This window comes from Streptopelia decaocto (genome assembly GCF_964273445.1).
Source record: "Streptopelia decaocto genome assembly, chromosome: 6".
Lineage (NCBI taxonomy): Eukaryota > Metazoa > Chordata > Aves > Columbiformes > Columbidae > Streptopelia > Streptopelia decaocto.
Genome location: NC_138660.1, coordinates 28,138,430 through 28,166,414, shown reverse-complemented (window position 1 = coordinate 28,166,414; position 27,985 = coordinate 28,138,430). Strand labels below are relative to the sequence as shown.

Sequence of the window (27,985 nt, the reverse complement as noted above, 5' to 3'; positions counted from 1 at the left end):
TGTATTTGGTCCTTTATTTTGCTGAGCTCCCCCCTTACTCTAAGTTTAATCTTACACAGAAGATAAACAGCTCCAACACACCTGGGTGTGTTTCCACTTCCAAAATACTGTACAAAGTGCAGCAGGAATTCCGTGTGTGTGTGATGCAAACAGCTGGATTTGCACTTTCAACCAGCCTTGTCCTGCCCGTAGCTCCCTTGCTGAGCCCTGTACACACCGCTGGCGTTCAAGGGAGAATCACACATCACCAGCTCTGTAGTGAGACAAACAGAATTCTGCGTTCTGCTGGAGATGGGCCCCAGAACAGCCGCTTACTTACGAGTGTTGTGAGCAGTGGCTGCTCAGCCCCCGCTCAGCCGACACCCTTCAGTGATTGCAGCAGCCTGCTGGGGGGAAGCTGACTGACCGAGGCAAAGAACTTCCGCTTATCCTCTCAAGGGGAGAAGCTATCAGGAAGGAATAAAAGTCAGGGAAAGGTTAGATTTTCTTTCTTTTTAGGAGGGGTTACAAAAAGAAAATGGAAGTAAGTTTCACAGCTTATGTAAGGACAATATAATAAGATTCCTGTGTAATATCTGCATGGAAATGATCTTACAGTGAGGGTCCAGGCCACGCTGCATGGCAGGGGATGAATTCTGAAAAGTTGCCTATCTGGTGGGTGCGTACAACACAAATTCTGAAGTTTTGGTTCCATTTACTCAAGACATTCAGCTTAGGAGCATGATAGTTAATTACTCAGACAGCAGCAGTGCTTGCAATGGCAAGAAAGCCAGGGGGTACCTATGCATGTTTGTTTTGCTTTCACCACTCTTCCAGATGAAGATGAGCTATTTGCCTTTTAGGCAAATTATTTGTTTTACTGATACTCACACATGGGTAACTATAGAGATAGAGAGAAATCAAAAGCACCCATAAGAAACGCACCTGCCTCTACCCTTTGCCATTGCTTTTGAGGGGCCACCAGAAGCCCAGCAGTCGGCACTAAGGGAGCGTGGCGCTGGCGACAGGAACTGGGCACAGAAACCGGTACGAAGCAACGGCAAAACACCCCCAAAAAGATGCTCAAGTGTCCTGCTCTGAGCCATCTCAGCAGAAAATGAACCCTTTAAATGCCCTCCTCATCCTGCCCCTTGCGCAGCTGTTCACCCGATGGCAGCCCTAACACTTTCCTACGTTAAATAGCTCCCATTGAAAGCACGTGGAGCACGGAGGTGGCTCTTGCAGGAAGGTTCTGTTCCGCGCACTCGCGGCATTACAGTCCAGCTCAACCCAAAAGCTCAGTCCAGCCCAGGCTCGGCTGAACGCTCCCCCTGCTACCAGCTGAAGTAAGCAACTCCAATTTAATAAGGTCGCAAAGCTCAGGTACTGCAAAGCAGCAAACACCAGAATATTTTAGAAAGAAGATTTTAATTTTTTGGGAGAAACAGGTTTTCTGAAATACAGAATCAGAACATTAAGACTAAGTGAGATTTGAACTTTCATAGAAAACTTGGAAGGACGTAGTATCTGCTCAAGTATGTACCTCCACATTCGGCTGCATGTTGCTGTGACAGATTTATTAGTCATAGCTCTTGCTATGGACAGATGGTTCCTACAGCAAAAATATAGAAAAATAATTTGGATTCAAGTCTAGAACACATGCAGCTTCTCATATGCAAAAAAATAAATCCAGCTAGTGATAGAAAAGTGGCTGATCGGGATGGAGAAGAGGGCTGTGCATCTCAATAGCCATGACTATGTACATTCCGAACTTAAGAAATGAGCGTATCTCCTCAGCCTCATAAAAATAGTTTGTCAATGAAAAATACCAATATGTAATACATTTAATACAATTTATACTTGTATTTAAAGATCTCAGATTATGGAATGATAAGCTAAAATCAAATGTACTGCTTTTTCAAATGTTCCTGTATATAACAATACTTTCTGTGTACACAGTGTGCATGCATTGATGTGTATACACGCACAGAAAGAAAGAGGTGTAGAGAGATTTGCAGGATTATCAGATCTCATTGCAGACCACAGCATACAGGCTTCCCGCGGTCCTTCTGCCACAGGCTGCTCTACAAACCAATAACATTGGCGGTATAATCACATATCTACAGCAGGTCTTTTGCTATGATGATTTCATTATGTTTTTTTTTCAAACTAGATTTCATTTTTATAAGAAGTAAACGCTGCTTTGGTGAGATTCTGGACTGCCATGACAAAATAACTGTGAATGTATTGGGCAAGGCCTTCAAAGTATGAATTTTGATACTGAGTGAGGAATAAAAGTCACCACGTTTTAAGCAGGAACAGATTTAAAACGACTACGTTCTGACTTATTTTCTTCACCAGCAAGCCCCCGGAGCAAGAAACTCAAACCGAAGAGGTCGGATTTCTCCGCGTGTGGCGTCTCAGGCCACCAGAGTGAGGGCCGGCACGGCGAGGACGGTGGCGTCGGCCGGCACGTCCACGCCGGCGGGCCGCAGGTGGCAGGGCAGCGCGCTGCCCACGGGCCGCGGCTCGGCCCCCTCGGCCCCGGGCTGCTTGCGCCGCGGCCTCTCCCAGTGCCCCGGCTGCTCTGAGGTCCTTGCGGCTGTGGGCTGCTCCTGGCTCTTTGCAGCTCCTTTGGTTTTAGAGCGGAAGCTGTTGTGCTGCTGTCTCCTGTGCTCGGCCCTGGAGCCGCTCCTGGCGTGGTTCTGATCCGCCTCGTTGCTGGCACCTTGTGACTTCACAGATCCGTTTGGCCGGGTGGTTTGGTGCTGGGGGTTGAATCTTCGTCTCTGGTTAGAAGGCCCATTCTACCCAAAAATAAAATTAGGGAACTGTTAGGTCATCTGAATCCTTCCAACAGGACATGAAAGCCAGCAATCAGAGTTAGAAGAATTACAGAATAAAATTTTCAGTGTAACTAGGAGAGGGAAAACACCACACAGTTTTGGTTGTTGCCAGAGCTCTCGATAACACTTAAAAACAAAACTGGGAGAACATGCTACATCTGAGAAGCCTGGACATATAGATGGTGAGTCACCATTGATGGCAGCTGAAAACCTGCTGTGATTCGAGAGAATACAGAAAGGGATGAAAGAGCAGACATCTCAACAGCAGCAGTTAAGAAGCACTGATGAGCTTGATACTGACCAATCGCTTCCAAAACACCTTTCCTAATAAAGTATTGTGTAAATACTACAGGAAGACTGCGGGAAAGAACAGAAATTCATGTATAACTTGAAGAGTTCCCACAGTGGGAGAGATGCCCCTTGTGACACCTTTGACCCTCAGTGGGAAGTGGCTGAATTGCTTCATTTGCATGACTGCCGGGGCAGCTGGTTCCATACGTGCACTGGCATCTCGTAATGCTCCAGGCACCTACTTCCTACTTGAGCTCCAAATTCCTCCCAGGACAAAACCCAGACTAACTTAGCTGCAACTTTACCTCAGCACGACAGTACGAGGACATTCTAAGGTGCTCTTAGAAGGAAATATCTACCAGGAATACAGAACCCCACTGTAAACTGGATTATACAGCTGCTGAAATAATATGCTGGCAGGATTCCACTTTCAAAGTCCATTTAAAAATCACACTTCCGTTGTACATCCACTGATCATTTGTCAGGATCAGGAATAAATGTTTCTCCATCATAGCATGTAGGGCAATTAGCTATTATGGGGGTTTTCCTTTTTCAGTCTATTAACTGGCACTAGTCACTGCTGAATACCAGATAGTGGTCTTTGCTGGTACAGCAGTTTTGGTACTTCCACCTTCTGTATTCACACTGCCCTGAGAGTGTAGCTGGAAAATAGATAGTTGCGTATTTTCAAAAATCATTAAATATATAGACTGAAAACCACTATTTGATTTTGTACTAACAACTTGCAATGCTACACATTTTTCTGAAAAAATGCGGTGCAGTTCATCAGTGGTTTCTTACCTGCTTATTTGTCGGGGTTCCTTGGGAAGAAGATTCTGTAGGACTGGAAGAGGGATGACTTTGTACTTTAGCACTGGCTGGCTTATTATCAGAGTTCTTGGCGTTACTAGAGGACTTGCGGCTGTGTGCGTTTTGCTTGCCAGTCGTTGCACGCGAGGTCATTGAAGACAGCACCGAACTACATGGTGTCCTTGAGGAATAGTTGTTCTTTGGGTGAGAAACTATAAAGAAAGTATTCTGTGTTATCAGTTAAACGACCAACATCTAAACACAAGGCTGTGTTGTTACTCTGCTTACAGTCAGTTTTGGTAGCATGGTTCTGGATAATGAAGTAAGCTGGATAACTAGCGTCAGAAAAGGCAGAAGGATGGGGAGGAAGGAGCGGTGTTTGCTGTCTGTATATGTACCGGCTACAAGGCAGGTAAGAGTCACGAAAGCTTCCTTAGTATGTCTAAATATTTTTTTAAGAATTAAGAACGAGTCTAATGCCTCTCGCTCACAGCTCTCTAATGAGATGATTAACAAAGGTTCTTCTGTACCGTGGACATCCAGAAACACCAAAACTGAATGCAAAGTGCTAATCCACCTCTCGGAGGTCATGGCAGCCGCCCCGCAGGGAGCCGCTGCTCAGCTCAGTGCAGTCCCGCTCCCTGTTTCTCAGTGTCCTGTGACTGCCTGCTTTCTTAACCACTTCCACATCTGGATGCAAAGCGCACCAAGCAAACCCTCGACTCCTCACTCTTCGTTTCCCCAAGCTCTCCCAGCTGCCTGCGGCTGCGCGACGGCCCAAGAGTCTCCAAGAGGACTCTCAGCCTACTGAACTCAACTTCTTGATCTAAATTTGCTGTTCTGATTTTTCTGGCTATGGAGTTTTCCTGTTTCCCTCTGGTACAGATGGCAAAGCAGACTCACTCCAGTGAGACACCTGCTGTTTTATCTAACAGGTACTTCTCTTTCTCCACTTTCAGTACAAAGAAAGAAGATGTGGAATAATTTTAGCAACTAAGCATCATCTGTTAGGTTGAGGCTCTTATTCACCTACACCCTCATCAACTATTTCTCCCACTACATGTCCTCTTCAGCAAAAAACAACGCTATGATCTGCACAACAAACGGAATTTTCTGTCCCAAGCAGAGGGAGGTCAGCTGTTCTACCGCTCTCTCATCTAGAACAGACTGCTGCACATGGAAGCCCATATAAAAATGCAGGGACTTGTCATAAAAATGTATTTTTAACAAAAAAGATATACAAGGAAGGGGTACAACCCACCATCAGGCATTCTGGATACATGTCAGTCCAATTTTTTTGCTTCTCCCTGTCGTTCCTTATGTCTCCCGTCCTCTCGTGCCACAACTCCTCTGCAGGAGCTCTGTGGGTTTGGTTATCGCTTTTGCTAAAGCCCTCGACAGAGGCTGCTCTCAGCCAGAGGCCTGGCCCAACCACTGCTGGAGGCACGTTCGCAGCTCCCAGCAGGACACGGGCCTCATGCGAGCGCTCCAGACAGACACATCTGCACCGTAGAGCTCTTAGCAAGGACATCCCAACTGCACGGGTTGCTCATCTACGGTCCTGTGGGCACAGCAACGCCCTTCAGGCAGCCCCTGTAAGGTGCTTTCCTGCCTTCTCACTTCAGCGACCTCATTCCAACAGCTCTGCGGCAAACTGCGCCCAAGGAATGCTTTACTGAAATGAGGTGTAAATAATTAACTTGAAGAATTAACTGCAGCTCAAGTTATTTAGGAAAGTAGTTTCATGAGCTTAAAAAACCCCCAGCCTATGGTTGTATCAATAGCAGCTGCGGTTATGCCAGCTGGGGTAATCTTTACAGAGTTTTCAGTCTGTTAAGCTCAGGGCAGGAGGGATGGTCTGTGAGGGGACTCTGAACAACCAGGTGTGTTACTGGGAAGCTTGTGCTTTGCTTTGAAACGTCCTGGGTTGGCTTCAGTAGAGACAGGATGAGGGGTCGGATGGATCTCCAAGGTGTTCTGCAAAAGCAATTCTTACGGTGTAATGAATTAAAGCGGCTGCTCCTCAAAGGAGCCAGTTCTTTAGCTGTGCAGTCAAAGACCACAATGGCACACTCTGTGATTTTTTTCTTTTTCTATTTCCAGTCACTCCTTGAAAACATTAATTTTCTTTCTGAAATTGTCTTCCTTCCACCAAGTTCAGTATTGTGTTAACAGTTTTTGTCCTGAGTGATGGTACTGACGTGATATCACGGGACAGGGTAACATGTGGGGCAAAGCATTATAGTGTTTACTTTTTAGGGGGAGGAAAAAAGCACAATAGATGAGAAATAGGCTATCTCGTATTTTTCAACAGGGATGTGATGCTTGGAGCAGAAAATGAACCTGATTTTCCAAGCAGAAGGGCAGATGGTTTGAAATCAGAAACATTTGGGACTACCTTTATCTCCTGAAAAAGGCAGCGAATGCTGCTCTAAAGTGGGGAGTCACTTCCTAGCAGGAGAGATCTGGTGTCAGAACATCACACACAGAGAAGCTTCTCTACAGGACCCTGCATTAGCAGGGGGGTCGGACCAGCTGATCTCCAGAGGTCCCTTCAGCCCTGACCAGTCTGTGATTCACTAGTTACACATAAATCACTGAATGTGAGTGTTCCCCAGAGCTGACTTTCCATTCCACTTGGAAACCCCATTTAGATGGAAAACTCCAACGGATCTGAGTAATCCCTGAAGTCTCTGACAGCGAGGACCCTGTGCATGTGCACCGGGCCGTGTAGCACACGTACACCGAGTCGAGCGTGCCGCCTTCTGCAAAGCTGACTTGTGTGTGCTCAGCAAGCCCACCGCATCCAGGCCCCACACTCACGTCACACACGCTGGCAGCACCACGCTGTTCCTTCTGCCGGCATTTCCCCAACAGGCGCGTGGAACGCTGCGTTCTGAGAACCGCGCTGTGAGGAATCACCAGCACTTACTTTCTCCACAGAGCTGAATCTGGGTCTTCAGCTGTTCTGTGTCACAGGAAAATCGGGCAGACCTGCCCAGCTCTTCGTCGTATTTCCGTTCACTCACAAAGTGCTGCAAAAGTACAGACAAGTTAACAGTAATTAACATTCAGAGAAAAAGGCTACATGGATGGTACAGAAACCAAGCAATACTTCAGTTCGCTTTCAGTCTCAGCAAACTCTTCCCCTGCCCTGTACACAGCGTCTCTCTGCAGGACCAAGCGCTTTGCCACCCTTACCAAATCAACACCTCACCGCCCAGTGATGGCGGATGACTCCCACCGTTGGGGAGCAGGTCATTTCCTCGCAGTATATGTGTTTGATGGCTGAACCTGAAGCTATCAGGTTTACTTGTTAATTAATTATAGACAAGCAACAAAACACTGTGCAAAAACTATGAGGGGATATCCTGCATGTCTGATGGCGCCTGTCCGCTGCTCAGAGCTGCTGGAATGGTTTGAGAGGGCACAGCCTCCCTGTGACAGCTCTTCCCTGGCATTTACACAGAGCTACAATACGCAAGCAGAGCGACCGCCTGACCTTGATCTCAGCCCTGAGCTCCGAGAGCTGCGCCTCAGCCATCTGACTGGCCAGGTCCGTCAGCCTCTTCAGCTCCTCCGCTTTCTTCTGCCGAGCCGTCAGGATCTCCACTGCCAAATACCGACAAACAATCGTTAACGCTAGGGAGGGAAAGCGCTCTGTAGTTTGTTACTCTTTGGGCATTAACAACTGCGCATCGCATGTGAGACAAACACACATCTCAGACCCCCAACTCCAACTGCACATCCAATACGCTGCTTGCACAGGTTAAGTCAATCAGCGTATTTCACTGAACTGCCCGATGTCGGAGCGATCTGGAAATGGGACAGCTGTCGGAAAATGAAAGTTAAACCAATCCTTCCACATTTACACAAACAGGGGTAAAGAGACATTGCTTTGAGTTTTCCAGTGCCTCAGTTTTAAACACAACACCAGGGAGCCTTCCATGGAGACATGGAAAGAAGCATCACATTGAGTCAACAACCTGTTTCTGAAGACAAGCTATATTTTACTTGCACAGGGACAATTAAGTTCCCTGAAAAAAATCTGTTCGTGTATCATTTATGTTAAAATCACCAGCACTGCGATTTTGCTTTCAAGTTCAGCATATCCATAGTTGCCATTTCTACAGCAAAGCAGCATTACAATGGTCAACAATCTTTATGAGAAAATATTAAATATTCACTACTGCCCATCTTGTGTGTTTTATGTAACAGAGGGGTGAATAGTTATGTTCTTACAGGAAAAGATTAACCATGAAACATAAAGCAATAGTCCACTTACATGCAGGATAGTCTGACATTACAATTTTGGTAGAAAATTATGTCTATGTAAACTCTATTACCTACATGGTGACTCAACGTGAAAGCAATAACTCATTAATTGGCTGGGAGTATCAGCAGTTATGGCAGAGAGGAAAGATGGTATCTAAATGTAGAACAGTAACAAAGGGTTGGGGTGGGAAGGGCCAGCTCCTTCAGCCCCACTCGCAGATCTGCGCCTGCATTATCACTTATGCTAAGAACTATCGCTCCAGCTCAGCTTTAACTTCATTTTTGTGGAACACGGTCTACAAGTCTGAGAAACTTCTATCGGATTAAATGAGCAGTTTACTAGCTGCTTTTCTTTGTCCAATAGTTCTGATTTATTGCTTATTCTAGGTAATGCTGATGCTGTTTCCCTCCGAGGTCAGCACCCCTTTGCTGAAGCGACTGCCCGAGCCATATGATCTCATCTCAGACTGGCATTTATCTCTGCAGGAGATGCCAGCCTAATACTCATTTAAAAAACCACCTGAAATGATCATATTTGGAAATTTTCCCAGTATTGACAGTAAGAGTAAGATTACCCACTGTAAACCAGTCCTCCAGTGCAGCAAAGAGATGTGAAAATAAATAATAATGTGAATCTTGGTTAGCACGTCACAGTCCTATCACAACTTTCTGCCTCAGGTTCTGAGGGCACTTCCCAAGCCCACGGCGGCCCGAAAGCCGTCAGAGCCACGTACAGACACACACAGAGAACTGAGAACCTCTTTAACAACAACCTGGTGATTCTGCCGTTTCCTGCTTATTGCTCTCTATTGAAACACATCCCTTGGTCACTGGGCCATGAAGACCATATCTCAATTGGGGTATAAGACAGATATGGTGGTTGCCTAATAAATGGCAAATTTCCCCCCCACCTCCAAACCACAATATATACACACCTTACATATGTGAAAACCAGAGAGGACATGAATGCCTGGAATCAAACCAACTCCCACAGATTATTAAAACAACAGATTCCAGTAAACATCTGTTTTTTTATTTTTTCATTGTTCTAATTCATAAGCTTGATCACTATCCCTTAGAGGTATGCAAGGCCACGCAACAGCCTATTCCGCTAGTAATTTCCACTGTTCTAATTCATAGAAGTAATATAAGCAAGCAAACAGTGATTAAGGAATGGAAATGAGTGGTCGGAAAGCTCTGATAAGTAAGCAGAAGGAACAGATAATTTAAATTTAACTTCATATGAACTTTTGGTTTACCTTAACTTGATAAAATCGAAATTTTGATGCACAATCCTTATAGATAGAAACCATACAGAAACTACCCTAGAACATCAAAGCCTTATTTGATCGCATACATATACAACGACAGATGCTGGAGTGCCGCTAACCAAATTTATCTACTGTGTAATTTGCTGCCAAACAAAACAAATGTTTCCAAGACTATTCCAAAAGTTCCCTGTGTATTCTTTTACTTACTGGCTTCTTCTTTAACTTTATCGACTTCTGCCATTAATGACACTTCTTTGTCTACGATGCTAAAAAAGGAAACAAAAAGAAAGAAGAAAACCACAGTTTAATCCATGCTAGAACTCCATTCAAAAGCAATAACTACACAAAGACTTCAGACCTTAGTTATGGGTAGTTTTGAAATGAATAAGACTTCAAAAATCGAAGCTGAAGAGACAGCTACGCAAACTGACTGTAAAAAATGAGCGATAATGAGTGAATGATGGTTTACACAAACACCTCAGTGCTGTCCCGGCCCTGTGTCCGAACAGGCGTGGAAGAGACCCTGTCTGCCCCCCCAGCACCGCAACCCTCAAATCAACCAAGTGCCTCTTTCCTAATGATGCCAGATATGCCACTGCTGCAACAGCTTCACTCTCTGCGCAACATTCAGAATAAAGCAGAATTAAAGTCCACATTGCAAGAGGTCCTTCTCTTCCTGAAATAGAGATCTTCTGACAAAATACGTCAGGGTAGTCAGGGAGATGGTTTGTGGTGTAAAGCAGCATATGCACAAATGAGACGGAAGAGACTGTTGTGGGCTGCCTGCTCAACTGAGCGCGGCCTCCGCAGCAGGGAAACAGAACAGCGGGATTTGACGGTCCAGCATACTCTCCCAATGGAATGACACTTGTTCCAGTCGGGCCTCATCATTGTCCACACATAAGCGTTACGCTTGGACTCCAAACAGGCAGGTGATGACTCCAGCTTGCTCATCTAAGCAGCGATCATCTATTTGCAATTAGCTTTTGTAACTATAGGGTATAATACACTTCCTTGGCTTTCACAGCAGGTGGCTGAAATGAGTCTTGCCAGCTCTCACCTGGTTCTACCCTCCAGAGAAAAAGAGATTTCAATGGCCTTTAGTCTTTTCCCCGAAATTTAAAGAGTCTGCATGTTTTTGCTTTTGCCGTGTCTGTTACTAAAGTGCTTCCCTGGTGTCTTACACAAACCTCTGGCTGCTCCCCAGCGCAGAGCTCACCAGCACTGTGTATGGGCCCAGTCCGCTCCACCACTGTCTCCCCGCACTCTCACCGAACCCCTTGGGCCCTAACATTTTATTTTGATGCCACATAGAATCACTTTTAATACCAGAATGAGAACAAGGCCATAATAGTCCTACATTTATCATCTTTCCCACTCCTAATGTGTTAGTGTGTCTCTGATGAACATTTCAGGAAAGTTGGATGTTGTAGTGGTAGAGACCAGGACGGATGGATTCGACAGAGAGCAACCACCTGATTACTTCCCTTGTAGCTACAAACTAACACCAGGAAAACCAAAGAACAAACCCAAAGTGTTTGGTGCCTCTGTCAGTCTGAGAGCAGTTAACGTGCTGTAGAAAGACGAGGTGAGAGAAGATGAGATGCAGTGGGAGAAGCTGTAGCTCTCTGGGATTCACTTTGCTGCAGCGATTCCGAAGCAAGAGCACAAGTGTCTGTCCTGGCCAGACAGACAGCGCTCGTGCCCCCGACCGAGGCGGCCGCACGACTCACACTCGCACACAATGGCAAAGAGCTGACAACACCCAATCGCGATGAGTTGCTGGCGCAGCAATGACAGAGGTAAATTATGCTGACAGCTGCCTCATTTTACAGTTTCACGCTCAGAACAAATTCTGAATTTGTTCTAGTGGAAACAAATTAAACTTCTAGTTTACTGCATGAAATTTAGTGCTTGCAGAGTGAAAAAGAAAATATCTTTTCAGTCAACTGCAATAACTCAAAATCCCACTGAAACGATTAAAGTTATTAGTGCCTCTTCAGAAGAGCTGCCTCGGATTGCCAGGCTGGCTGGTGTATAGTGTAGAGCTTTACTGCTGAGAATCACAAAGGGTCCAGATGACCAGAAATTTCTCTTCCTCCCACGTCTTCCAGGCGTTATGATAAACCTGTTGTGCTGGAGAGACGGGGAAATGAAAAGCCCGAGCTGACGGGGGTGTAAACACGCTGCCGAAGGCAAACCACAGGGTCACCGCTCCGAATGGAACTCAAGTGAGTCCTTTCAAAACTCCGTTAAACGCCCATGGAAATGTTTCATGTACACGCTTCCCTTCTAGTGTGAACATATTTGACCCACAGGTGGGGTGAAAAGGCAACAGATAAGAACCTCTAAGCCAAGTGCGTATTTCACACCTCAGCCCAAAATGCAGAACTTGTCCCCGTCGAACTTTCAGCACAAGGAACTAGAACGATGTGATGACAATGTCAATAGAAAGCCCAATCACCTGTAATGGGCTGTTACAAGCTTTACAATATTACTGAACAGCCATGCTATGTTGTAATTGGAGAAATGATACTTCAAGTGTTCTTTATAGTAATAAACCCGTCAGAAAAAGCTGTTGTTGCATTGTGTATTTTGCAATGACTCAGTAAATGATATTCTTCCAGGATTAGCTCAGGAGTGTTTAGATGCTGATGGCAGTCGACGGCTGTTATTTGATCCCTGCATTGGCATATGCACGGTGTTTACACAGCAAGCCAGAGTACATGAATTTTCATTGTGACTGTAAGCAGATAACCAAATGACAGAATAAATCCATCTCGCTGAAATCCTTCCTTCCCTCTGCAGTGTCCCAGCTGGTAAAAGGAAAAATGCCCAAAAGCTTTTATTCAAGTTTACTTTGTGTTATTCTTTATTTACCTTCACGGTTTAGTGGAGCACTTCGCAGTGTTGGGTTAACGACCGGGCTCAACGATTTTAAGGGTCTTTTCCAGCCAAAATGATTCTATGAAAATGCAGCTGGGCCGGAGCAGAGGAGGCTCATCTTGCTTTGGGCCAGTTCCGCATGCAGTTAATTACATCTGGCCCTTGCTATTTTCCATTTGTGGTTGGAAGCAGAGTGCTCGGGCAAGTAGCAGATGTTTCCTTTCAGTTCTCCACATGACTGTGTGGGTGCCCAATATGTGAAAATGATTTTCTGGCAAGAGGCGTTATGTGGAACTGTGGCTCCTTTTGTGCTCTACGCATTTCACTCCGTTTTCCCGGGGCGCTCTTTTTATCCCCAAGATCGCTATTCAGTCTCCTGGTGGCAAAGCGAGAACACGATCAGAGCATACAGGTTTTAACCTTGGCAACAGGTGTCTTGAGCGCGCTCTGGGGAGAGGGACTGTTTCTTGGCCCCGTTTCATTAAAATGCTAAATCCAGAAGCAAGCAGCGCATGGTTGTTCACGGCACACGTGCTTTGTTAGTTAACTGTGTGTCACACAGGTGACCGAGCGCGGTCAGGAGTAACGCGCCCGTTAGGTCAAGCTGTGGAACACCGGGCCGCACAGGGACACAGCTTCCGCTGGCAAGCAGCACTCAACACTTCCCGCTGCTAGAAGGAAAGGTTCTTGTGAATCTTTCTGCTAAAGTCTTCAGGACATCTTAGGCCACGTGTGCTATTCATTTATCTCCGTAATAGTAGTTTCATATGCTATCTGGAGGTAGAAGGAAGACAGATGTTATCTTTGCACTTCTTCATCCTTTGTGATGGTAAAAACAGGAAAAGTTTTAAAAAGAGAGAATTAGAAAGCCCAAAAGATGACTGGCTCTTGAAATGCAGTTTTGCCTCTGATTTTGATAGTAAACGCAAAAAGGAGGACACAAGAAGGGTCTTTTATCCTATTGCCACAGGAAGGAAAAGAAAATTAAACCCAAGGGAGACACCAGAAGGTGGTACGTGTTTCAGACACAAGATTGAAGCTGCTGACGTGCTGTGGCTCCAGCAAAGCCCTCGGGTGGTGACAGCGGCAGCAGAACCAGCTCAGCTCCCGCTCAGGTGACTCTGAGCCCACCCAAGGATTCCCTGCAGTTCTGCCCACGCTTGGTACCTGTTGTGTGTCTATCTGTTGTAAATCTCAACCAGCCCACACTCCAGCAGCAAGAACCTGCGGAAAGCTTCGGCATCACAGTCACAAAGGAGACCAGATATCCCTCGATTTTGGTTACTCCACAGCACTCTGGGAACAACAGTTTAGCTGAATTGCTTCATTTTCCCTTGACAGACAGGCTGATCATGCCCCAGCCAAATTCTCATACCCAAGGCAGGTGATACATGTGCACGAGTGCTCATTTCATCATCTTCCTGCAACCACTCGTGATGCTTTGTTCAACTTTGAAGCAAAGAAACTGCCATGTAAATAACACCTACTAAAGCGTTTGGCCCAGGAAGGTGCCGTGTTGACCGCAGGAGGTCTGAAGGTGCATGTACGGAGGTCTGAAGTGTATCCCTGCTTCTGATGATTTCTACTCCAACCCTGTGAATCTGCAGCAGCTGCCAGCAGGTTTTTGTCGACAGGGCACCAAAGACAGCTCTTCTCGACTTCTTCAGAGTTTAAGCCACAAAGTCATGTGAAATATCCCCAAACTGGTTTTAATTTCAGCAAAGGTGGTGTTCAGTCATGCATTTTGCTGTTTCAAACAGATTTTTACCTTCATTCATTTGAAGAAATACCTAAATATTAGGCTTAAGAGCTGCCAATAGCAACGCAGCACACAGAGATGTCGATCAACACGTCCTGACGTGATCCTGTCCTCGTTGCGGAATCGGATGCATCACCGTGCAGAGCTGACTTGGCACTGAGCTGGGACGAGGTAAAATCAAATGAAGCCTATTCAAAAGTTTTGCGGGCTATTTTTCCGTCATTTTGAAGTCTATGTGGATTTACATACTCTTTCGGGGTCATTTTGTCTTTTCCCCTGTTAAGTAACACATTTTAACAGCAGGCAATACGCTTCAGTGTTTTTCAACTAAACCACGACCAGAACAACTGTCATTTAAAGACTGAATTGACTGTGACTGCCAGCAAATGAGATTAGACATGTAAGTGACAACATATATTTTAATACATTTTTTTCTGTTTACTGCAACACTGCATGGTACACAGGCTTTCTACGGCACTCATGCTTAACAAAAGGCCAAATAAAACTCCAACTGGAAAAGAGCTTTCTAGGACAAGTATATAGGAAATATGTAACTTGCTACTGCAGCAATTATTACTAGTGCAAATTTTCAAAGGGCATAGACAGGTATGCAGCAGATCAGGAATAACCAAGATTATAATAGGAAAAAGATGATGGGGTGGAAAGAAAAGGAGAAGGAAATTGGAGAAAACAGGAAAAAAAAAAAGAAAAGGGGGGGGGCAAGAGGAAGGGGGGGGGGCAAGAGGAAGGGGGGGGCAGGAGGAAGGGGGGGGGGCAAGAGGAAGGGGGGGGGCAAGAGGAAGGGGGGGGCAAGAGGAAGGGGGGGGGCAAGAGGAAGCGGGGGGGCAAGAGGAAGCGGGGGGGGCAAGAGGAAGCGGGGGGGAAGAGGAAGCGGGGGGGAAGAGGAAGCAGGGGGGAAGAGGAAGCGGGGGGAAGAGGAAGCAGGGGGGAAGAGGAAGCAGGGGGGGAAGAGGAAGCGGGGGGGAAGAGGAAGCGGGGGGGGAAGAGGAAGCGGGGGGGGAAGAGGAAGCGGGGGGGGAAGAGGAAGCGGGGGGGGAAGAGGAAGCGGGGGGGGAAGAGGAAGCGGGGGGGAAGAGGAAGCGGGGGGGAAGAGGAAGCGGGGGGGGAAGAGGAAGCGGGGGGGAAGAGGAAGCGGGGGGGAAGAGGAAGCGGGGGGAAGAGGAAGATAAAAGAATGAGGAAAAAGAACAAAGTAGAGATGAGAACTGGAAATGAAATGATGGATAGAAAAGTTAGAAGAGAGTATGGGGGAAATAAAAAAGAAAGAATGGTGGTATGAGAAGCAAAGGCCACGGGAAACAGAGACAGTAGAGGCCTGGCTGCCAAAGAAGGTACCATCAGAGCAGCAGCACAGAAAGAGGAGATGTCAAGAAGGTAAACGAGGCTTCCGAAAACCCCACCAACAGGGTTTTTGGAGCAGCTTTCGTGTGCTCAGAGATGCTGCCACTGAGCTTGCCACAAAACATTTAGGTCGAGATGGATCACTTTGACAAAAAAACCACCACTGTAGTTTTGTCCCCCTTTATGTGAACACACATACGGCTGGTGAGGAGTTACTGAATGGCACCACATGTTTTGAGGAAAGCAAGTGCTGCAAACAGAGGGTGCAGGTGAGCGCCCATGGAGCTCTGGAGCTCGTTCACCTACCAGCTGTGGAGCTCTGCAAAAGCAGCTTTGATCTTCTTCACCGAATTATCCACCTCCTCTTTGATCATCATCCGATACTTGGTTAGAGAAACGGTGCAACGCTGCAAGTCTTTTACTGATTTTTCAATGTTCGGCCCTGAAATAGAAAAGAAAAATTGCACAGGAGTCAGAAAGCTGGTTGTGGCTTTTCTGAATGAGACAGCAAGAACAGTTCAACATGTTATTTGCCCAGATGAGGAGGAAGTGGTTATCCTACTAAATCCAGACATCCAACTGTTCCGTAGTCCTTCCCAGGTGCTCTTCAGGGACCCACTTTACCTCTTTTTTTGACGGACTCGTCTGTCTTTGTTTCCGGCTGGGCTGTGGCGCTGGATGATTTAGCAGAGGACGATTTGGACCTGGGCTTGCCCTGGCTGCCTGGGGGCTGCACACACGCCTGCGCTGCGCTCGCGGCCTTCGGGTTCGATTCCACAGGAACTCCCTGGTGTTCACGTTCTTTGTCTGCAAGAAAACACGAGGGTAGAAAACAGGGAGTTATAAGATTAAGAAAGATATAAAGCCTTATTGTTGAGTCTGATGACTTTGTGTTTATACACTGGGAACTGAAGGTTTTCTTCCACTGGCAGGTGTTCTACAGAACCTCGGGAAGCAATGACAGAACAGAATCAAAGTGGTTTTCATTATGAAACACTAACCTGGACACATTTATATTTCAACAGTCTAAAAAAGAGAAACCCATTAAAATACATCAGTTCTTCCCTGCTGATATGAAAAAATGCCTCATAACATAGAAAGCATACTATCAGTTGTAATCTTTGCCCGAATACTAGAGAACAGAACTCGATAGGAAGTCCGCTCTGGAAAGCATGAGACCTAATGTTGAGAGATACCTATCTATCTATATCTCACACATAAAAAACCTTCATGATTTAATTTTAAAAACAGTGATTGAGCATTCCTAACTGAACTACTTGCCTTGCCTAACGACAGATTTATGTCAGTAAAGCTATGGTAATCTCTCATTTGTCACTTGTAAAAGCAAAGAAAGATTCTGAGTATTTTTTGCCTTTGGTACGTACAACTCTACAGTGTCCAAGAGACAGAAAGGATTCAACCCCAGCGCCACAGAAAGAGATCCCTAAGTGTGGGTGCTCCTCTTGCATTCAGCCCTGTTACCCCTTGGAAACACTCCCCACGCACACACAGCCCAGTCTGCCTATTTTTCTTCATGCGTGTATCATTTCAAAAAAAGCAGCTCTAAGAAGTTTGATACGGGAGCTTGACATATACCATAAATGCTTATATCTTGCAGAATAAGTGGCAAGAACTCTCTCAGTATTGCGGAAATGCAGAATCATCTGGCTTATGGCGAGTGGGACTTTTCAGTGAGGATGGGCAGAGTATCTCTGACCCTTTGCGAGTGCACCAGATTCTTAGGGCAAAATTTCTTGGTGAGTAGTTTGCCTGTTTGCAGAGTTTTCACTCGACTGACCACCAGAGTCATCTGGAAGCAGCAGAGAATTCATTTCAGGACAATCATCCCTTTGGCACATTCATTTACAAGGAGGTTTGAGAGCTGTGTTTGCAATCAGGGAAAAAGGGATTTCAAGGAAAGTTCTTCTGCTGCCATCTTACTACTGAAAGACACAGGATGACAACACTGACAGCGGCCACAACCCATGGCTTCCCGAGTCTGAACCGCAAAGAGTCGAAGAACCGTTAGCAGCACTGACAGTGGGAAGATCAAAAAAAAAAATCCAAAAAGTGGACTAGTCTGGACTAGGCAACAAATAAATCCCGTAATGTGCCACAAGCTCGTACTGCTCAGATGACGTTGCTCCAGATGAAGGAATTTATCACTTGTGTCTTACACTCAAGCCATTTTCTAACCCTGCATTTATATCTTTAATATTCTGTATCTCCTGGGCTTCTAATTATAGTTTAATCCTTTTGCCTCTAGAAATAAAAAAGCCATTTCCACACAGCAAGGTGAATTGTGCCCAGACATAGATCTGCTTGCACGACTTAACAGCTACATGCATTATTTTGCACAACCGTCTCTCTCCAACTTCTTTTAATTATATTCTACTTCCTGGCAATAAAGCCACCATGATCTCTATGTAACCGAGGGCTTGGCCATTGCCAGTTCAAAGGGTGTTTGGTGCCAAATGAACTAACCTGTGATTTGTGGACAGAGCGGTGCTGACTCAGCAAATCCCGAGCCTCTCTTCTCCGGAGAGGCGGCAGAACCACCGCACGAGTTGTCCTTGGCGCAGCCGTTCAGATGGCAGCTGTGCCCTCCCTGGGGCTCTTGGGACAGCTCCTCAGCTCCACCATTCTTAATTTTGGGATCTTTATTGCCTTGGTGCTGTTTAGGTTTGCTTTTTTTTCTCTTGTTCTGCTAAGTGGAGAAATATTGCAAGAACAGAGACATCGCTCAGTGCTACTCATATAAACTCAACATATAATCAGTAAATAGTCTATGCTTTTAAAACACGATACAGGTGACACCAGCGGAGTGCCATGTCCGGGCTGCGCTGTGCTATCCGGCACACTGCATCTGTGCAGCTGAATGTATAAACTGCAGCTCCTCGGGGGTGACTCCTGTGCACAAGTTATTGTTACACCTGTCAGCAAAACTCTAGCACTAGGAGTGGCTACGACTACCCAGGATAAAACTGCTTATTATTGAAATTGTTTCTGCACGTGGGCCACTCTGGGATTCATTCTGCGCTTGGCCAGGGCCCGGCTCCCACACACGTGCTGTCCGGGAAATGCCCTCGGAACACTGGGCTGCAGAGACACCAACGAATGAAAAGGATTAAAAACAATACACCTCTGCTTTCAAGTATCCTGACTACAGGTGCGAACGAAGTCACGTATGTCAGCAAAAGCACTGGCCAAAATAACAGTACCACATTCCACCACAGACAGTGAATAAATGGTCTGAGCGCTTTGATTTTCCAGAGTGAGTTCTTACCTTCTTTTTGCCTGTCATATTCCATTCCTTCAGAACCTGAGTTGCGCTGCCTAGAGAAAGATAAAACATTTCAACAAAGCTCAGCTATGAAGAAGAATAAGTGTGTTCAAGCACAGATTCTGCTCTTCTAGCTGGGCAGCACTTCCATTTGTTGCTACAAATTCTCTTATGTTGGGAGAAGAAAATGAGAACCACCGTTGTTCTCCTTGTTAGTTACCCATTTTATTTGATTAGACTATATACAGTGCATGGGCTACTTGGCAGTGCTGCTTTTTATGGCCTTCATTCCACAAAGTGATCAAGTGGGTGCGTTACTTAAAGCACCAGCATAAGCCCCAGAAAATCAACGCTCAGCTCTCTGGCCTGACAAGGGAAGCACCTCGGCACCTGAGTACAAACACCAGGTAAACGAGACCGTCCAGCTGACTCCAGAGCTCCCGAGAGTTCTAACAGCTTTTGGCGTTTTTATTGTATGCTTCCTCTGTGTTATCTGTCACATGCAGAAAGACATAAGAACATAAAAATGAAGACTTAATCAGCATCCAAAGGAGAAATTTCGTCGACTGCTACAGAAATTCTGCATCACGCAAACACAGGAAACTTCAGCCTGGCAGAAAAACGCAATTAAAATTTATGTGGAAAAATGATTACAATTTTGTATGCTTGATATTCTGCCTGCCAGCTCTAATAAGCTGGTTAGATAAATTTATGGGCAAAGCGAGCAGAGCCTTGGTCAGCCCAGCGTCAGCTGCCACGGTAGAAGAAAACTCCCCTGCATCGGTTAATGTCGTTATTTTGTCCTCCTGGACCCTACAGCTGCAAAGAGACGCTCACAGCGAGCACACAGGCCGACCTGTCACCTGAACTACCATGGCAGGATCCACCACAACCGTCTTTTCAATCACAACCACAGAAAGGTCTTCTGCGTGAATTTAAGAATCACTTTGCCATCACTGCATAATTCTAATAAATATGAATTTCTTATCCTTTCCAAACGGGTTTCACGCTCAGCCGTTCCTCTCACTCATTTCAGGGAACTCTTGGTGATATTAGTATTCAGAAGTAATGCTGTTTTCAGACACCATGACTTGTCAACTTGTATTCAGCCAGACACGTGAAGTTTCCAAATGTACCAAAATTACTTTTCCATCACAAGAATCCAGACCCAAGATCATCTGGTGAGTCTCTCATGCACACTGGAAGCGATGCGCCTTGCTAGCAGTGCTAACTCCCATTTGTTACGCTGTGAAAAGATGTGTACGCAATCCAGCAAAGCTGCACTGGGTTTCCTCGATGAGATGAAATGCAGACAGAAGGCAAAGAAAACTTCCGTTATGCGGATAACTATTCAAGTATCTATATTTAGTTACACGTGTATATACCTACGTACATACACACAGAACCCCCTCTGTCTTTTGACAGACACCATGTTTCAGGATGAAGAAATAAACGCAGACATTTGCCACCCGTTTTACTCCACGCTGCTGAAAACAGGTGATTCCACTCGAGCTTTGCTAACGCTTCACGGTCTCGTCCGACGCTCTTCTTGTGCTGGCTGGAGCTGCCTTGGCCTCGCATCCCTCCTCTTCCCCATGAACACCGTGCACGGTGAGGGTTATTCCAGGGGTTCACCCAACCAACCCCAGGCTCCTTCTGCTGGAAATGCACCAAGTGTTCAGTTCCAGGGCCCCTGTCTGAACCCTCCGGTCTGTTTTCCTGAACACATCTATAAAGCAGCTGAACAGACCTGATTACGCTTCACATGGGAAAAACTAACATGGCAAATGGAGCTGCTGTTTTATTTCACTCAAATTTCACACACAGAGGTAAGTTCACAGTAGAGATGACCTGTATGCCACCCCAGACACGAAGCAAGACAGGAGCTGGTCTCAGGGGACTCAGTTTGAACATTTCTCTGAGAGAGGCATCAAACGGAGGCGCTCAGCCCTTCCCTTGGCACGGCCAGCCCCACGTTTCCTGTTGTGCGTGGCGATGCCTCCTCTGCGATTGCGATATTTCCATCTTAGAAACGTTTGCCATTCACGCGAAAAGATACTCAAAGTGCTAGCTCCATCCTACCCACTGTGGCGGCTGAGCGGCCACACGGCTTATCTCACCCTCTTTCCACACAGTAACAAGTATCGGCTGTTTTCAAGAGCTCACTTGCAAAGCTGCTGAACTCAAGGCACAATGACCGAAACTGGTGCAGTTCAAACCAAGAACATTCCAGCCAGGTTACCATGCTTGCCTTTCTTCAAGACTTCTTCAGATACTCGAGTCAAGAGGCACCATCTGATGGAAGAATTCTGATGCATTTCTAAGTAGTCCAGAGTTTGCTTGCATCTGCTTTTTACATTTTGGTAAGTAATTCCTAGCACCTCATAATGTGTTTTGGCTGATAAATTTTAGTAAATTAATCCAAACCAAACCCAAAACTATTCTGAAGTAAAACAGATATGAAATAAGCAACTTGGTGAGATGGCAAATCAACACTCTGAGGCATTTTAAAGATATGCAGCTTTTAAGACCACTGAACTTCTACTATCTTTAAAGCAGCCCCAAGACACAAATACTTTGAGAAGATTTGCTCCTAGTACGCTATTATTGCTGCAAAGGGTTTCTTACACACTTCGGTGAAAGTTCAAAATACCTGCCATTATATTTTTATCAGAAAAGTGTTATTTAAACACAAGCGACCTTTCATTGGAGACAGTCTCAAGATGCAAAATACAAACTCGGATCCAGATTTAGAATGGCTCGAACTTTCAACAGTGTCTCGGTTCAGCCATTATAAATGTCTGAATGTCAATGTATGCATCAAGTTCAGGGGCTTAGGGGCCTGGTTATCTGCTTCAGGACCATCCCTGGTCCTATCTTATTAGTTATTGTATCATTAATAGTGAATCATATTCTGTCATATTTACATTAAATTTTATGCAGAATAAATAAGGTCTGCAACAAGAACGGCAGCAAAAAATAGCAAAGTCAGGTAGAACAAATCAACAGCCATGTCAAAGCCACACTGTGAAGAAGACACAGACAGGAGGATCAAAAATGAACTTTCCAAGTGTCACAGCCATCTGAATCTGAACAGAACATCATATATTGTGAGCCGCTGGAGCCGAGGACGACCCAGCAGGCAGAGCGAGCCCTGGTGGGCAAGGGGCACAGCACTCACCATCCACAAAAGCCTGGACAGCCTTGTCCACGTTGTTATCAAACTGCTGCAGCACCATCACTATCTCGTTATTGCTTTTGTTTGGAACAATCGATCGGACTGCATTGATCTGGAAGGGGAAAAAAAAAAGGAAGACAATAACATATGGGTTTCTCATACTCCTTTAGACAATACGGTATCTCTGTGCCAATGCATGTTTACATATAAACGCATGTTGTACATGAGGAGCTTACAAATATACACCAATCTAGCTGTGTGAAGCAATGCCCATCCTCTCCCCACCTGGCCTGTTTAACAATGGAAACAATTTCCTCAAGAGACCAAGCCATAGAACTGGTACCCAGCAAGCCCGGAACCAACTCTCACCCTCGGTCGCAGAGGGAGATCTAGCTTAACTAAACTGTCAGAATTTGGTGTTATGCTTCTTTCCTAAACATTCCTTTTTACTTTACTAGGTAGTACCAAAATAACAATAATAAGCGTAATCAGCAAAATTTACAGAAGCCTACAGCAGTACTCTGAAAAAAACCATGAGAATCTGTGCCAAAAGCAGGCTAGCTGTTCCAAATCAGCATTTGGAACTTCTGTGACAAGCCATCCAGCATGTATTTACTATTAGAAACTTGCTATTGCACTGCATGTTTACCCAGCGCCCTTCTTCGCCACCTTTCTGTGGGAATACATCCTTGATTAGGGTATCACAACGTCGTCATGCTAATTTGTGATTGTGAAGCACTGCTGGCCTTACTGTACTGTGACATAAAGGTGTGAAGAAGGAAGCCAAGCAGGCAGACGGTGGGAGCGTGCCCGCCACCTGCCCCTGCCGCACTGCACAACGACCGCTCCAGACCCCCTCCGCGGAGCTTCCATCAGCAGGGACACCAGAAGGTGATTTGGACACTCAAGTGCTCAGATTCACGACCAAACCGTCTTATTTCGCTGCGGTGTGTTGGCCCTGCTGCTCACCCGCTCTATGTCCCCGTTGCGTGTACTAACACAGGCACAGTGACGAGGGCTCCAGCTGGCGCTGCCCGCTGGACTTGGCTTCAGGAGGTCGGTCCCTGCTCCAGCTCAGCCTGCATGGGCTCAGGCTTTCTGGAGGATGCTTTCTGGATGAGTTCATCCCTTTCCCTGTGTCAGGAAGGCTCCTTCTGGCTCCAGCACACAACTTTAGCACATCTGCTTAGCAGGATTCATTCTGCTCCTGCCCATTGTCCTATCACACATCTCTTGGAGGCTTCACTTTGCCCACAACACATTTCAAGCAGCAAGTCTACACATGGACAACGCAGGCCACAACCATAATAACCAGCCCAAATCAAGAGGATGTGCAGAGAAAGCCCTGGAGGAAGGAGTTTTATCCATGTTCCCCTATTTACCAAACGCTCCGAGCTGGCGGGACAGCAGGGCCCCACAGGCTGCATGCTGCGCTCCGTCTGGTGTTCATGCCACAAACATTCCCACCGTGTGGATTACATCTGCTTTTCTCACAGAAACCTCCCCTCTTCTTTCACAACCCACGGATCATCTCTCTGCCCACTCGGAATTACATAATCTCCTTGTGGCAATGGCTTACAGGAAAAGTAGTGAAAGGAAATATCTGGTGCATTCTAAATGTCTTTAAATACAAACACGGGAATTTCATGGGTCCTTCTTCGCTCTGAAAGGTCTGGAAGCCTCAAGAAGCATCTGGAAACAACAAAGTGAGGCCAAGACCACAGAAGAGATCAGGCAGCAGTCTGGAAACTTCTGAAAGGCTTCAGGAACATGTGTGGGTGGAGAGCACTGACACGAGCCCAGCCAAGCGGAACGTTCCAGACTGCGACATCCACGCGGACTTCGTTTGCACTGGATGGGCTTTGCTCAAAAAATTTACATTAATAGAAAACCCAGAATTAAAACCCAAACTGTGCTTCATCCACTAGTACTACGATTAAGTACAAAAAGTTTATGGAAACATTCCAGTTGTGGAAATAACGTAAAAAAGCAAGGTGATGATCTTGGGAAGAATACAAAGAAATGAGGCATCTGACCAACGCTGTGGACACAGCCCCGTTTCAGCTGGGCTATACAAAAATTTGACTTAGGGAACATTAACGTACTGCAGATCTCAACAGTTCAGGTGCCAAAATCCAACAATATCCTCTGTTGACTGGTGTACAAAATATACATTTGTTTCTTTTTCCATTTAGAGAATAAAAAGTTGAGAAGTTTCATGAAAAAATTCCTGAGGAAAAGACCAGCAGATTGCAAAGTAAAGCCCTCAGGACTTAGGAAATTCCAAGTCAGAAGTTGCTTACACTTCCTTGATCTGCTTCCCTTGGGTACGTGTGCTACGAGTCTCCAGATACCTACAAGCTGTTGGTGTTTCCGCTGTCCAGATTTCTGCAGTGATTAACGTGGGGTAAGACAGACAAAAACTCAAATTTGCAACCTGTACGTTATGTCAATAATAATAATAATAATAAAAAAAATCTATATATACGTCTCTGTTCAGAAACAACAGAAGCAGACATAAACACAGAAACCCTCAGTTTTGTTCTGACAGAAACCAGTTCTGTCTTAAAATGTTTTAGGAGCAAAATGAATAGCATTACCATGTGTTTTGGGGAATTTCAAAGACAGGCAGATCTCTGCGCCAGACGTCAGGTCTCCACAACATCTGCACTCTTTGGTGTTCTCTTCCAGAATATACTGTAACTACTGTACACAGGTAAGGAAAAACTCGGCAACTTCTAGACATCCATGGAGACGAGGTTCTCAGGACACGGGTCAGTGCCAGGGCTGGGTTATGGTTGGACTCGGTGACCTTGAGGGTCTCTTCCAACCAAAATGATTATATACGACAGCCTGACCCCAGAAACACAAAATTCAAAGCCCCTGATATTCCACCTCTTAGTCCTTTCATTCTGGTTTGGAAAATATCCGTAGATGTCTATGTTTGAAACTCAGGTCTGTCCCCACGTGCAAGATACGTCCCATATATTTCTGGAAAGGGACACAGTGTCCTCCAGGGCAGGATACAACACCCAGCTTTATCTCCCTAAACTTAACGTCCTCAGGCTTACTAAGAACGTCCATCTTCTCAACACATAAGCAACAGATTATGGAAACAGAATAACCCAATATTGTATGGCTTCTCGTCAACAAATTACTTTAAAAAATAGTTATCATCCTAAAGGATGAAAAACAGTGTAAGAGAAAAACAATCTCCTAAGATGCAGTGATATCGCATTAATACCCAAGAGTCTGCAAGAACAAACAGCAGTCTACTTTATTAGATTAATTTCTATGTTTTGGGAGAAAACAGTTTTTCCTACTTGTGGCAACCTGATCGCAGGAAGAACAACATCACCAGACAGACTACGGGGACGTCAACTATTTTAACGAGCATGTGAATCATCCCGTCTTTATCCAGTGTGGATTCCCAGCGAACTTGTCATCACCTGGATGCTCGACAAGCATTCCGGGACACCAAGAGCATCCAGTAACGTACCTTCTGACCCACAGGCCATCGTGCTCATGGCAGCACCAGCTGAGGAGCTGGTGGAACAGCAGTTCACTCCCAGGCTCTCCCTCCTGTAGCCTGAGCAGAAAGCATATTTGTTTATCACTAACATGACTTGCTCAGAATTGCAGCTTACAAAAGCTACTTTGGAGCAATCGCAGATCTAAAGTATGAAGCTGTGATCTTGAAAACAACTGTGCACGCTGAAGAATGTGGAGGCAGAACCCACATCCACCTCCATTTAACCCCACGAGCCAGAGACCTCCCTTGCAAGCACACATTTAATTCCTACGGATAAAGCTAAAGATAGCTCAAAGACTTTTAACTGCTTTTTTTGAGCTGAAGTCTTGAGCACACGCTGACGTTGAAACGCTTGCTCAAGCCCTGCTAAAGCTGCTGCAACTGGAGCCAACTCGCGTCTCATCAGGACGAGGATTCCACAGCCATGAAGTCACTTCTATCAGTCTCTTACACCAAGGACTGCCCAGAAGTGATATCAAAACCGGAAAAGGTTCCAAGTCCCCTCAGATAAGCTGTTTCTACCCCAAAATAAAATCCTCGAGGTCTGATCAGGCTCCCAGGCAACTCCAACAACGCGGACTCACTCGCTGCCCGTTGGCTGCTCCACTCCATCTGCTCCCCTTGGCATCGCCTCAAAAAGGATGTTTCTGGTGAATAAGTAACATATCCGGGGGTCAGAGAATTTGTTTATGTACTTCTGACATAGTGACAAATTAAACCGCTTTGCTGAAAGCTCACGGCTGTTCTGAGCCCCCTGAACGCAGCTGCTCTAATCCCCTGGAAGTTACTATTATGGTCACTCATTCAGTCAGAAATATCTTGGTTAGAAACACTGCCACAGATCCACCTCCACTCGTACTAAATGTTAAGATCAACAGATTTTCTCTAAGTCAGGAGCTGAATTAATTCAGAAGTATTGTTTTCAACGAATACACAGCCATTTTCCTACTTTACTGCATGTGAGTAGCACATCTCCATGCACCCGCACGCTGCAGCTGAGCCCGGACAGCAGGTTAAGCCAGGCTCAAGTAGACCCCAGGTGCAGCTGGGCCTGGCCCAAGCCGTGCGGAGGAGCAGGATGGAGGGCGGGCTGAGCTCTGCGCCTCGCTGCATCAGCATCCGCACGTGGCCTGGGAACATCAAGCAGGAAAACACATTTAAATGTACTTCACGGCAGAATTTAAGGTTTTGAAAACTCCTACACAAACATATTTTGTAAATACAATTTGGCTCTGCTGCGTGAAGAACCTATTTCTTACATTGGAGACATTTTTCCACAAGCTTTACTAACCGGGTTCATCCCAACACACTGAACAACTGTTGTTAACATCCCCTTTGAGCAAAACAACAGCTCTCCACCACATGAGCTGTTCATCACACCGATACCTTCGGATCATTTATCCCCGATAAGCAAAAACAAATCCTACTTGCTGCAGTTACCTACTTCAGGCAATCATCATGGATTTATTATGTCAGCTCTGTCTCCCAAATTTGTAAAGTAATTAAATGGAAACCTCAGACATTTTAGAAACCCTGAAAGAACATATTGTAGAGTTTGGCTCAGGAAGACCTGTTCTCCTTGAAAAATGACAGCGCTATCTAGAGACCAGAATCTATAATATCCTTAAGCCAAGTTAAATAGCTCATCAAGTGACAAGAGTGCATTTTGATCAACTTTGCTGGTCTTTGGACTAAGTCCATCTACTTCAACACCTGGGCAAGAAACAGCTACAAAGGTCAACTTTAAGGAGACCTAGTACGATTGGAAACTATCTGGTTTTGTAATGTATGATTTGAAGTTCATATAGTGATTCCATTCCTTCCGCTATGCGTCCTGCTCTTTCTGTGCATGCTGACCATTGCTTATGAAAACCACGGTTATGACGTGAACCCCCCAGCCACATCTGAATAAAACTTCCTTCTTGCAGTTCATGGAACAAACCTGCCCATCTGCTCCTAGAGCTCTGACACCTGAAACGGCAAAGGCAAGCTTTTGGGGAGAAATTCAGCAAAACTCCTACCAGAATCCCAAGAGGAAGATTTTCATGTGAATGAGGATTTTGTTAATTCCAGCTGACACCAGATTTCATTTGTTCAAACATGTTTAGACACACAATCAATAGGGCAAACAGCAAGTCCTGAGGTTTGAACAATTCCTCGTCTTTCTTTGGATCAAAACCAAAATCCCATGCCAGACTGAATGGCCGCCCTGGGCACTGTCTCGTACTCACTGTGCTCTTATTGAACTAAGAGCGTCTAATTGTTGCAGGAAACCAAACATCACTTGTATTCCTCCCTCCAACTGCTCCTTCTTCTTCAAGCCTGTCATTCAGAACCTCAGCACCTCTTCTGCGAGGTGCCAGTCAGGGCTTGAATACCTCCTTCAATTTTAAGGAGTTATTTTGGACTTAAGCCAATGAGTTTGGTCCATTTTACCCCGTAGTGCAGTGGACCTGTGTGCATATGATCTAAGTACAACTTTCAGTGCCGGAGAATCCTGGTAGTAGAAAACCA

General features: G+C 45.6%; 1 protein-coding gene across 7 annotated transcripts in view; it reads right to left on the bottom strand.

Annotated features, from left to right (window-relative positions):
• Window positions 1–1,390: 1,390 nt before the first annotated feature.
• Window positions 1,391–27,985, bottom strand: part of SPATS2L (spermatogenesis associated serine rich 2 like) — a 68,722-nt gene continuing 42,127 nt past the window's right edge. For 6 of the 7 annotated variants that reach the window (XM_082055032.1, XM_082055033.1, XM_082055034.1 and 3 more), the window contains 10 exons: window positions 21,943–22,051; window positions 18,765–18,814; window positions 17,963–18,185; window positions 16,103–16,285; window positions 15,785–15,920; window positions 9,680–9,738; window positions 7,429–7,538; window positions 6,859–6,961; window positions 3,918–4,138; window positions 1,391–2,786 (listed from right to left, as the gene is read on the bottom strand). In XM_082055032.1, the coding sequence (XP_081911158.1) occupies window positions 2,400–2,786; window positions 3,918–4,138; window positions 6,859–6,961; window positions 7,429–7,538; window positions 9,680–9,738; window positions 15,785–15,920; window positions 16,103–16,285; window positions 17,963–18,185; window positions 18,765–18,814; window positions 21,943–22,051 (1,581 nt within the window). In that variant the 3' untranslated portion in view covers window positions 1,391–2,399. The remainder of the gene's footprint in view (window positions 2,787–3,917; window positions 4,139–6,858; window positions 6,962–7,428; window positions 7,539–9,679; window positions 9,739–15,784; window positions 15,921–16,102; window positions 16,286–17,962; window positions 18,186–18,764; window positions 18,815–21,942; window positions 22,052–27,985) is intronic. The other variant, XM_082055036.1, reaches the window with a different exon arrangement.